Source organism: Chelonia mydas, chromosome 4 (genome assembly GCF_015237465.2).
Source record: "Chelonia mydas isolate rCheMyd1 chromosome 4, rCheMyd1.pri.v2, whole genome shotgun sequence".
Lineage (NCBI taxonomy): Eukaryota > Metazoa > Chordata > Testudines > Cheloniidae > Chelonia > Chelonia mydas.
In genome coordinates, this window is record NC_057852.1 from 20,602,507 (window position 1) to 20,615,966 (window position 13,460).

Here is a 13,460-nt window from a genome sequence, read left to right on the forward strand (position 1 = left end):
TGCAACACATTTTGCAAAAAGTGTATCATGTAAGATGTCAATGGAAAAGTTACAGTCTATTGAGTATGATTATCCTATTACATCCATGTATCACATTTTGTATGTAAAGTTATGAATATTGACTATGTATTTGTATTGCCAACATGTGTTTTGTTCCCGAGTGACACCCCCAAGATAGATTTACATTAGGACTAGACTGCTATGTACTGATGGCCCATTAAGGACACTCCACTTTCACAAATGGCCATTGAAGAAACTCATCCCATCCAGACAGCTCTTCCTCTGGATGCCTCAGACAGTGAGGACCAATGGCCATCCCTTGTAATTCAGCAAACCATGTGAGGACATGTGATATGCTCTTGTGACCCTGGACTCCATCTTGGGCCATTAACTTTCCATAGGGGCTGTGGGCTTTGTTTGGGATAGTACATTTCCATGCACATGGCAAGGGATATAAAAAGACCCCTGAGAGGCCTCCATTTTGCTTCTTTCCTGCTCCAGTTCTCTGGACTGTGGATTTACAACTAAAACGAGTATTTTGAACTATGGATTGAGGACCTTCCAATCTTTTGGAAGTTACCAGAAAGACTTTTGCAAGCCAGTGGGCTATTCCATCACTGCTACGAACCAGACATAAGGACTTTGCAGTCATTTATAGGTATATGATCTATTAACTATGTATAACTGTCTTCTTTTCTTTTTATTCATAAATCTTTAGTTAGTTTACTAAGGATTGGCTGACTGCGTAACATTTCTGTAAAATCTGAGATGCATATTGACCCAAGGATAATTGTCTAATCCCTTGTGATTAGCAAGAATCTCACATATGGTGAATTAGGTTTTCCAATAACCCCTTACCATATTAGACCTGTTTGTCTGGATGGGAGCCAATGGCAGGAATGCCTAAAGGGGGACTATGTTTGGCTTCTGGTTAACCAATGTGGTACTGCAGAAGATCTTTTGTTACTGGATTGGTGAATCTGATTATAGCTTTGGGGACTGTCTGCCCTATTTCTTGCAGTCTGCCCTGACTGTGGCATTCTCAGCATGGCCCATCCCAGGCACCCGGTCACAGCACTGAATTTGTACATGCTGACCACTCTACATTGATGCTCACACTGAATGAGACCCCAGCTAGTTCTTTCAATTTGCTACTTAACGTTTTTTCACTAAAACATTGAAGAGTTGTTCTTAGTTTCTGAATGCATCTGAGGGACAAAAGTCTCCCACAACACAGTTAATGTGACCTTTTTCTCAACACTGGATGAAGGTTAAACACTTTCAGCCTTCCTGGCATTGTTTGTTGTTAGCTCTTCTACTCCACTAATTAAGTAATGGACCTATGCTTTCCTTCATCTGTCTCTTGCTCCTAATGTACATATAAAAACTATTTTTCCCTTGTATGTCTTCCTAGGTGCAGTTCAGTTTTTCCTTAGTCTTTCTGATTTTCTCCCTGCATGCTTGTGTTATTCTTCTGTACTCATCCTTAGCAATGTGTCCATGTTTCCACTGTTTGTAAGATTCCTTTTACATTTCAGGTCTTTAAAGAGATCCTGATGCAGCCATACTGGTCTCTTAGTATTCTTCCCATCTTTCCCTTGCATCAGGATAGTTGGAAGTTGTGCCTTTAACATTGTCCCTGAGAAACTGCCAGATCTCCTGAACCCCCTTTTCTCCTAGATTTTCTTCCCATGGGACTCTATCTACCAGTTCCCGGAGTTTGTTGAAGTCTGCTTTTTTGAAACCATTGTCCTTTTTCATCTGCTCTCACTCCTTCTTTTCCTTAGAATCATGGATCACTTTCATGATCACTTTCACTCAGCATGGAGACTGAACTTGGTTTCCACCCTTAAAGGGTCAGGGCTCAGGCACGTTGGTGGACTGATGTGATGGAGCTTGAATTATTGTTTGCGTTGTATCTGCTTTGTGGATACAGTTTACAATTTCCAGTATGTCAGTCTGGCACAGTTCACAACCACTTACTGCATAATTTATTTTTTGGAAATCTTCTACAGTTATAACACAATCAATTTCATTTAGTGTTAAAAATACTGCCAGAGTTGTTGTTACTTTTGTTTTATTTTGCTTGTCCAATTCATTGCACATAAATACAGTTCTACGTGTGTCTCCAAATCCTTTTTAATAAGAGTAAATGAACTGAACAGGAATAACTACAGCAGCATTGTCACTATTAGATCTATTTCCAAAACCTTGTATCCAGCAAGAAAAACCGTTAACTGACATCCATCACTGGTCTAACAAGAGGAATTCTGAATATTAAAGAAAAAGGTGACCACCACCCTTCCCCTGCTCATATCTAAATCAGGTGTGATGGGTAAGAAGCACACACCATTTGAGATGTCATTTCATCTGAGACTGAAGGATCACAGTGCAGGTGGTCAGATGCCTCTCTTGTATATTAATGCATTATAATTGCATACAGCATACTTCCAAGTGGGAGAGGAGAATTATATGTAAAGATTCCTGTACAACTTTTTCACTGGGGTCTCAGTGACAGGGAGAAGATAGAGTTAAGAAGTAGAGAGTGTCAGAAAATGATTTCCCCCCACCCCCCAATGAAAAATTTAACAAAAATAATTGGGAGGGGGGAATCTTCGACGAGGGGATGTAAAAAACCTAAAACCACTTTTTTTAGGCAACTGTAAACCTAAAAAATTTATTGAAAATGGGATTTTTGGGGCAGAAAATGTAGTTACATTGAGAAGTCATTTTGCTTCAGTACAAATGTTTTGATGGAAAGAGTGTCCCCAGCTCTGTCAGGGAGTTATGGATGAAAAGTAATAGTAACTTTCTGTGATGGTGACAAAAAAGTGAGTCTGGATGAATTATGAAATGTTGCTAACTACCATAGATGGTTATAGTACAAGGGGAATTTGAGCAAATAAGATCTATATGTAGATGAGAAACAAAGAGAGACAAAATGCCTCGGGCAGAGGAGGATGGGGGGAAAGAAAATGTGTGAAGCAGACTGTCAGATTGAAAAATGAAATTATATGGTCCAGAACCACCCTGAACCTGAATGCCTGGTGAAATGCAGAGAACAGGAAAAGATATTTGTGGGAAAAAAACAACCTTTTTGCTGCTTTGTATTAAATGCTGCCAAAGAACAAATATTACTTTTTTTTACTTGAATTTCAGTTACTTGGACCCAGTGTAATCATTTGCTGGTTAAGTATTAAACGTAATACCTTTAATGCTCTTTCTAAGGATGCAACACTGTTCTCACCGATCAAGAAACACATATTATTCTTGTGATCACCCAGATTACAGGTGATCCATCAGACCATAAAAATGAATGAAGAGATAGCGCTCAAGCACTAGTCACGCTACAGGAGAAGTGAATAGGAAAAAAAAAACCATGCTCACCTAGATAACGAAAATGTCTCCAAGATTTGTGGCTGCTGAACATGTATGAATGCTAAACTTCCCAAATCTAACTAACAGGTCCAAGAATTGGACAACTTAATCAGCTTTCATTCTGCACTTAATTTACTGAGTTTAGTTTCAGTCCTGTGGAGTTTAAAGCATCATGACTGAATTTCAAGATCAATTTTAAAAGTACAAAATTGGCTACACTGCTGCTTAAATACAGCGGAACCTCAATCACACACATTTCATTAAACCATACACTTTATACTCCATGCACAAATTTGGTCACTCTTCCTCATCTCTTAGCAAAGATGTAAAAGCAGAGAGTTATACAGTGAGGTTAGAGAACAGTTCTGTAGTGAGGTGTTACCGTACAAGGGGTTTACCTATATAAAGGCAGGAAAGGAAATAAGAAAAATGTGTTTTCATTCATCCTTTTGGATATTTCTGTGCTTGTCTGTATGTGGACACTTTTAAGAGATTACTTCTCAGAGATTAAGAGTGTCCTATTTTGATTCAATTTAAATTGGTGTGAATTAAAACCAAGTTTTATTTCAATTCCAAATTGTGTGTAAAAAGGCCTAAGACTGTTATTTGTATAAAAATTACTCCAGTACATTCACTAGCCATTACAAAGCACAGTCATGAATGATTAAAACCAAACTATGATTGTCAAACTAAGTGAAAAAGTAAACTCTGTGATGCATTATCAAGCACTTCTATTGTGTTTTTCTGCTGGTTAATTCTCACAATTCAGTAGCCTGCACTGGGCTTCTACTGTAATTCTACAGTGTCAATATAATATAGATGGCAAATATGGAAGTACAAGTATATACTGTACCTTGTTTTACCTGTAAGGAACACACACCTGACAAAAGGCAATCTTCACATCCAGGGTAGGTTCACTGCAGTAGTACAAGAAATGCCGGCTCATAAATACCTGCAATTAAAAAAAAGGTCAAAATCACCTGCCTGTTGCTGATTTGGAATTACAATTTCTATCCACCTGATTTCACAGTATGAAAACAACATGTGAGTTATTATTCAGTTATATGAATAAAAGAGATTGGGGTGGCTCAGTGGATTGGTAATAGGCTCCAGAGCTTTCACACTACTAGGAAAGGTTACCTGTTTAAACACAATCTAGCTTGGTAGTAACTTGAAATCATTAGATCAGAATCTTCCCTACATGCAACCCAGTGCAATTCACAAATTCCCCACACCAGCTGGAGCGAAATTGAGCCCTTGGAGCTCAGTGGCCAGAACTGCAGGGACAGCGGAGTTACCTTCATTTGGTCTATTGACCCATCATGAAAGAGTCTATGGTTCCTCCTTCAACTCCTACTACTCATCTCAGCCCTACTGTGGCATACTATAATTCCAATATAGAGCACCACAGAAAAATGCACAAGTGCCAGTAAGGCTGCTCAAATGAGTAGCTGTGCTGGAGCAAAGACAGAAATCTCCACTGGTTTTCTGCCAAGAAGCAGGATTGCATTAAGGAAAAAGGCAAAAATCTTAATTGCACCAAAATAAAAAAAATCTGCTAGCTTTACAAGAAAAGGAGACAAATATTGTAGAATTTCAATTTTGCCTTGTAAATATAATAAGATTATGTAAAAGCTAATCCTGAGAAATACTATCCTACTTTGATGGAGATACCACCACGGTCCTGAAATTCTACACTGTGGTCTTGAGATATTTATGTGACTGTAATAACGGTGCATTAACGATAGGCTGAAGTACTGTGAACTAGTAATAAGTTTATTGGAGTTATTTTATCCTATTCTGCCTGCACAGGGCTGAAAAAACCATAAAAAGAAAAAAATGCCCACCAGTGTTTGCAACCTGAATTGTACCATATGCTCCCACATGTGCTTAATTTTTAATGAATGAATGAACAATCTGGTCATGAAAAGCAAGTGTATGACTTTCTCTGCATCACATTACAGTGTCTCAGATTGCTGCCTTGTTGCTCGATGAGTTATTGAGGAAGCTCCACATTTCACAGAGGGTTTGTTTATATATATATTTATAACATTAGTCATAATCTCACTGCTTTCTGGAAACTAGCAGATTATTAAATTCTCTCACTGAAGAGGTTTAGAGGACATATCCCCATTCAGTAGGACTACATGCTGATGCATTATCTTGATTTGAACTGTGCAGGAAACAATTTTCTCATCTTCCAAACATTTCTGAGGTTTCAAAATATTTCTCATTTCACATTGAGAGGAAACTGAAACGTTATAAAATTTTTCATGAAAAGAGAGAGAATGAATCAATGTGGGAGACCTGGGTTGAAGTCTCTGCTCCAAAGTAGGCACTTGAACCTGTGCCTCCCACATCCCAGTTGAATGCCCCACCACTGCAGCTGTTGGCTAGTCTGGGGTCTCTCTTGCTCTCTCAGTTCCATTCTAGACCTGAGAAACCTTCCTGGTGAAGTTTGATGGTGACCCTAACTTGCATCCCAGAGCAAGAGACTCACTGGTATCTGGTAGTGAGTTTCAGTGACCAGTTCAATGCACCCCAGTTTGCTAATATCAAAAACTGTATCTGATATGTATCATGTAAGGTATCACTGGAAAACTACCACCACATATTCTTGCACGGTGTGTGTACAGTAATTACCAAGTGACCACACAAATATGAAGGAAATATGGAACTATAATGTGTTTACCAGACAAGTTGGGCAAGTGGGTAAACAGGTTCCTCCCACACAAAGGACAAGCTGACATCGCAAGTGGCCATTGATTTGCATCACAGAGGTCTGGAACAGATCAATTTGCATTTTAGTCAACACCAGAGGGGGAAGAAACCAGCATGGAAATTCCTTCACCACCAGACTCCATGTTGCTTTCCTCACAGCTTAATTTGGGGGGAGGTAACCTTCACTGCATCTTTTAAATGGATTCTGGACTATGAAAGAGAGGGGTAAAGAATCCCAAGTTGTCTTTCACCTAAAAAACACTTTGGTCTTGATGGAAGATCGTGACCAGCTGCGTGGACAGACATCTTGCTGGAAGATAGCGTGATACGATTTTTACCTTGAATCAAGCCTAATTTGCTAAGTTTTAGTCTCTAGAAAGTGTTTTTCACTTTTGTTTGTAACCATTTAAACTCTACTCTTTGTGACGGAACTCATTTAAAATCCTATCACCTTTTGCTATTAAACTTGTTTTACTTTTCATTTGAACCAAACCAGTGCTGTGTTTGAATTGAAGTGATTGTTAACTCCAGTTTATCACGATAACCTGTGTATTTTGTTTCTTTAGAAGAACAAACAAACTTTATTATTCCTCTGAAAGGAAAGGGCTGGAGGTTGTAGAGCACATGGTTTTGGGAAAATTCAGAACTGGGGGGCATTGGGGTCATCTTGCCAGGCATAACCACAAAGCTGGTGGAGACCAGAGTGTGGCTAGGGTGTGGCAAGCAAGCTGCTGGAATCTTAGTTGCTGGTCCAGGGCCACTTATCACATAGACACTCAGTACATACTTGTGCCCTGACTAGCTGCATCCAGACAAGGGACCTACAGCAGCAGAGCAATTTAAGGTGCCCAGGGTTACAGGACATTCAGTGACACCAACCCTCACTAGTCTGGATTGCACCCAGAACATGACACTGATGGGTTCCCACACAAAGTTTTAACTTCGACAAATTGACATTTTCCATCTCTCTCTCACACACACACACACACACACACACACACTGTCCCTGCCAATGCTATCATAATACTTCCCAAACATTGTCATTGCATAGCCACAATGGGAGTGTACATTCACAAGCATGACATAAGGACGGCAATCTAAAAGGAATTCGGCATCAGTAAATATCTAACTACTTTTTTTTTGGTAGAGATGGGTCGAAGCGGTAAAGTTCAGTTGAGATCCAAGCTTTTCCAAAGTTCAGGGATGTTTGGTACCAAGGTTTTGGCACTTCCCATTCAAGACTTAGGGGCTAACTGCAATGTTTGGATCTGCATCCAACACTGTTTCTGGAGGTGTCTACTTTCGGATGAGAGCAAGGGGGGAAAAAAGAAGGCCCTGACCACTGCTGGGAACTAAAGATCCCCTGGTGCTTTTCATAAGAAATGAGTCGTTGGCACTGACCAAATTTAATGACACACATGCTACCATAGGAAGGCCACCCAGGAAGGAGTATAAAAGCTCTGCCTGTTGCTCAGAACAAGAAGAGACTTAGGGGTGAGCAGCAGTTGATGGGGATGGTCTTCAGGAAACAAGAGAGATTTGAAAGAGCAGCGGCTGTTGTGGGGTCTTGCCAGGAAAGGGGCCAGGGAGCCCAGCAAGGAAGCCTGGGAGATAGCCCAGGAGGAGGCCTAAAGGCAATATGAAGGGAAAGGCCTGAGGCAATATGGTTGTGGTGTAGGCTTGAGGCCTGGTGTTTGCACCTATCCTTTTTTAGAGGCCCCAGCCTGCAACTTCCAGAAAGGGCAGGAGGAAGGCCCCCACCCCTTACCCTTCTGCAACAGTGGAAAAGACTAGTGTGGACCCTCCCCGAAAGACCTATCGAACAGTTCAGCCTAGAGAGGGTGAAGGAAACATTTGTCTTGTATTGAGGGGTGAAGGACATGCATTCCTGATCATATCTGGACTTTTCTTTAACTTGGAAGGGGAACATTTCATATGGCCAGAAGATCAAATAACCTAAGCCCAAAAAACTGGGTCATGGCTGGAACCTGATTCTGGGAAGAGGTAAACCATGCTATCACACTCAGTACAGATTTATTTATCAACTATGATAAGATTAAAACCTGAGGCTGTATGGCTGTAAACTGCAGAATTTGATCAGGACTGCAGAATACCCTATGATATATCATAACGTACTCCCAGCCCAACATACCATGACTTTCCCAATATTAAAGTAAGGTTTGTCACTGTAATTTTATGGGGAGATAAATCAAGCATTTCTGCATTTATCACATCGCCATAAGAAAATGTACCGTATGTGTGGGGGGTAGAGGTTGAATGTACTGCATATCTTTATATGGCTGTTTGGTTATGTACTCACTTTGAAGAGGAAAAGCTGAAAATAGTTTGTGCTGCCTCAACGTATCTGATTGAAACAAAGATTTCAGAAAATTCATGGCATGGAAGAAAGAAGGAGTTGGTTATTCCTCTTATCAAAATTATCTATACATTTTCTAGCAATGGTTTTAAAAAATAACATTCAGTTCCTGCTGTCTGAGATAAGGCATCTTCTCATCAATTCATCTGTAACAGACAAACTGTTCTTGAAGAATGCTAATTTCAAAAGATTCATACTTTCGGGGGGGGAGGGGTTTGTTTTGTTTTTTAATATTTCCTATTTTGAAAATTGGTTTGAATTATTCCATGCATAGTTCAAAGAGAGGTAGACCTTTCTCCTTTGCTGGAACATGCATGATCTGAGCACTGAAGTATAATACACTGAATATCTAAAGTTTGGAGTGATGCTACTGGAATCTCACTCTAAGAACTACATTTTTCTTACCCTAAATCTCAATTATTCTCACATATTCTCTTGTAAAGAGAAGAAGAAGAACAACAAAAAGTGACATGATTCTGGCAATAAACAGAACCAGTTTTAACTCAGACTCTTGAGTATTCCATCACAAAATGATGCAGACCTGACCAAGGTGTCACAGAGTTAGGGACAGAAATTAGGATAGAATCCTGCTTTCCTGATTCTCAGTGGTATGCTCAATGTTTTGGGCTATACAGGCACCATCTCCTCTATACGCAGTACTTCATTTTATCTCGGAGAACTAACTACTTATATTAATGATTAAACGGGGGTAGTTATGAATTTCATAACAATTTGCAATCATTAGGTTTCATTCCCATCTCAGACAGGTGGGCACCCACCTCCAGATGTACTGAAAAGTTCCCTGAGCTTGCACATAGTAGATCATGCACACTAGTAGATTGTGGTGCATGTCAACACATCCAAGATTAGAATCAAACACCAAGTTGCTGGTACTTCTAATTCACTTCTAAATGTTTTGGGGGGATTTATGGCCCAGATTGTCCCCTCCAGGGTAAAAGCTAACAAAGGGTAATATTTTCCCATGGGAATCTCATCATCTCATGAAGGGGCAATCAGAGGGTGTTGCTCTCCCAAGGAAAAGGCCCCCGTCCCCCAAACCTGACAGATTCTCTGGGATCCGCAGGAGGCCAGGACCACATTCCCAGAGGACTTGAAACCCACAGTGACTCTGGCCCTCACCCAGTTCCCTTGTAACCTGATTCCATTGCAGCCACACTACCAAGGACTCCCCTTGTCTACAGCAGCTTCCAGAAGCAGTCTGCACTAATTCATTTTACACTATCTTCCACGAGCATAGAGGGGGGGATGATGTGTTTCCCTCATTCCTTCTCCCTCTATACACCTTGGAATGCATGGATCACCCAAAGTCTAGGAATTGGAACAGTTCTATAGGGGCACCTGAAATCCTTCCGCATGGAAGAAGGAAAGCCCATGCATGGAGACCCCCTCTATGTTCATATAAGGAGAGGCATAACCTGGGTCCGTATAGGCATATCTACCATTATCAGTAATGGAGAGCTGTGTTCAAATTTCCTGCACATTTAGGCCCCCAGTTCAGAACAGGACTTAAGTATGTGCCTAAATGTTTTGTTGAATTGGGTCCTGAGAGAACAGACTGCAAAATTGTTACAGAGGCTGATTTTCACAAGTGCTGACCCTCATAACACCAACTGCAGAGGTGCACAGAACCTCTCAGAACCAGGCTCTCAAAACTTTACCAGCTCAAGGACAAAAATATACTTGCCCACCTTTAGTCAGAGTGCTTGGGGATGATGACAAAAATTAATGATATTTCATTCATCCTAGGTGAGCAAAAATTGCATAGTGGAGAGCAAGAAATTAACTCCTTCTTTGCTGGACACCCAGAGGGTTTTCAGACCATATGACACTCCTTGCAAGATGTTTCTTATAACCACACAGAACTTTTAAATATAAAATATTAAATAGAGAAGGCTTTGTCCTTGAAAAATTAACTGAACTGATGTAAAGGTCAAGAATTATCTGATGAAATAAATACTCTAACTGTAAAAAGCTCTTTGTTTTGGCAAGTACTAAACTCACTGAAAGAATTTTAAAAAATCCCATCACACAATCATTAAAGTCCTTGGAAAAGCAAGTCTGAAGTATTTCTCAGGTGAACACACAACTCTTCAGTTTCAAATTTAAAAAATGCTCTTTGTTTTTTAATTGTGTAGACACTTATTCCCCATTATATATTCAGGTCCTTTTTACTTTGATAGTTAGGGCAATTTGGAGCTTTTAAAAAAAGTCCTATTCTCAGTAATAAAGGAGTATTCTAACGTAAGAAGAAGAAATAATCTTTTACTGTTTTATAAAAACTCACTGATAACTATCAATTACACAGTCCTAATACCACGTATCTTTTGCTGTAATGGGTAAGAACACAGACTTCTATTCTCAGTCCTTTAATATATGCAAAAAACCCTCATACATAATCCAACACGAACTTTAAAAAAAATAAAATCAAAGCCCTGATTTAGCAGTCCTCGCAGAGGCAAAACTTCCACTGAAGCCAACAGAAATTCTGCCTGAGTAAGAATTGGAGGATAGGGCATCATGGTCTAATGGATCGGGACTGGACTGAAACCCAGGGGCCCTGGGTCTATTCCTGTGTCTGTTATTAATGCACAGTGTGACCCTGGGCAAGTCACTTCAACTATCTGTGACTCTTTTTCTCCTCCCACTCTTTGTCTATCATGTCTGTTTAGATTGTGAGTTCTTCCAGGCAAGGGACTGTCTCTTACTATGCTTGGTCAGTGTCTAGCACAACAGGGTGCTGATCCTGGTTGGGGCCTCTATGCCCTACAGTCATTATAAGGCCAAAACTTTTTTGATTGTAGAATGCTATGTTACTGAATCTCATTTTTCAATTTTTGTGTATAGAAAAGCGAAGATGTGTGAAGGAATATATCAAAGATTTTATGGAGACGCCAGTTGTAGCTCCATAGACAAGGTTGAGTTGAGTTTTGCACACAATATACTATGTACACACAGTTGACTTCTACAAAGTAGGATTGCCCTGATAAACTCTCATCACTATTAAATCCGACTATATTAATTTAAATATTAAAAGGACCTTGACCAGCTTCTCGCCTGATTCTCTGGCATAGACTATCTAGCCTTCCCCTCCCTTCTCCCCATCAGAAGTTTCCTTCTCTTCCAAACCCATTTGTGCATGAGAGAAGCCTGTCTTTCTCACCTATAACAAACATTCCAAACTTTAACATCCACAATAAAACCACTGCTACCTCAATATAACATACTTTAAAGGATCTGATATTGTATTATTGTCAGTAAAAGCAAAGCGGGAGGTAAGATATTTTAAAAGAAAAAAATTATAAAGCATAGACCAAGTCTTTGCATACAAAAACTGTAAAATGAAGCTTTAGATTAATTAATTTCTCAATCAACCCAGTATTTGTTTGTTTTAATGATTGTGGAAAGTTGATCTTTCAGAAAAAATTTCATCTACAGCTTTCACAATTTCATATGCATTCCAGGGGAGTAAGTTTATGACATGCTAGGAAAAAAATCAATAAAAACTGTTCTTTAGATAAACATCTGTGGTAAAACTGTCTCAAGGTATATAATGAACAACATTTTTAAAACACTCCAAAGCCAAAATACAATTTCCACAGCTAATACAAATTTAGTTTCATTTGCCTTCAAAGTACATATCCTTGGCATTTAAATTTGATAGAAATGGCATATATTCCACAAAATATACAGATAAAAGCATTAGATAACTACCCTATACTAACGCAATATCAATGAAATATACATTTTGAATATTTCACCCATATTTAACACACACAAGTGGAAAAAAGAAACAGACATTGTCTGGCAGTTTATTAAAGTAATGATTGCAAGTATTTCTGAGTCAATGAGACAGAACTGAGCATATCCTGGAATCAAACAGACCCACTCCATCCCAAGATGCTAGTAATATAAACCCTTTTGCTGCTGTGGGGTCTCCTTGTACATCTACTGGACTGTTGCAATTCTAGCAATATATTAATGAAGAGCTGATATCATTGGAATGTTACCCTGTACTGGATACATTCCATTGCACAAGTGTGCTCTACTCAGATGCACCCAAAACCCATCTGTCGAAGAAGTTACAGCACATTGATTTTTGTGTTTTGTTCTTGTTTCCACTATTATCCATTCATGTATTGTTGGTCTCTATATTGTATTATAATTGCTACTTCTTGACTGTTCAGTACAAGTGATTTCTGTAACATTTTCTGGGGACAGAGCAGCTAACAGACAAATCATATGATATTACAATTAAACCTCAATTACCCTATGTCAAGGTTCCTTCCCCACTCTGAACTCTAGGGTACAGATGTGGGGACCTGCATGAAAGACCCCCTAAGATTATTCTTACCAGCTTACGTTAAAAGCTTCCCCAAGGTACAAGCTTTGCCTTGTCCTTGAACAGTATGCTGCCACCACCAAGCGTTTTAAACAAAGAACAGGGAAAGAGATCACTTGGGGACGTCTTCCCCCAAAATATCCCCCCCAAGCCCTACACCCCCTTTCCTGGGGAAGGCTTGATAATAATCCTCACCAATATGTACAGGTGAACACAGACCCAAACCCTTGGATCTTAAGAACAATGAAAAAGCAATCAGGTTCTTAAAAGAAGAATTTTAATTAAAGAAAAGGTAAAAGAATCACCTCTGTAAAATCAGGATGGTAAATACCTTACCGGGTAATCAGATTCAAAACATAGAGAATCCCTCTAGGCAAAACCTTAAGTTACAAAAAGACACAAAAACAGGAATATACATTCCCTCCAGCACAGCTTATTTTACAAGCCATTAAACAAAAGAAAACCTAACACATTTTCTAGCTAGATTACTTACTAACTTTACAGGAGTTGTAAGGCTGCATTCCTGATCTGTTCAAGACAAAAGCATCACACAGGCAGACCAAACCCTTTGTTCTCTCCGCCCCCCCCCCCCCCAGATTTGAAAGAATCTTGTCCCCTCATTGG

At 39.6% G+C, this 13,460-nt stretch overlaps 1 protein-coding gene across 18 annotated transcripts in view; it reads right to left on the minus strand.

Moving 5' to 3' along the window:
* The window catches only part of MAPK10 (mitogen-activated protein kinase 10), a 318,269-nt gene that overhangs the window by 125,695 nt on the left and 179,114 nt on the right, over positions 1-13,460 (minus strand). For all 18 annotated transcript variants that reach the window (XM_043545070.1, XM_043545075.1, XM_043545072.1 and 15 more), the window contains one exon: positions 4,259-4,330. In XM_043545070.1, the coding sequence (XP_043401005.1) occupies positions 4,259-4,324 (66 nt within the window). In that variant the 5' untranslated portion in view covers positions 4,325-4,330. The remainder of the gene's footprint in view (positions 1-4,258; positions 4,331-13,460) is intronic.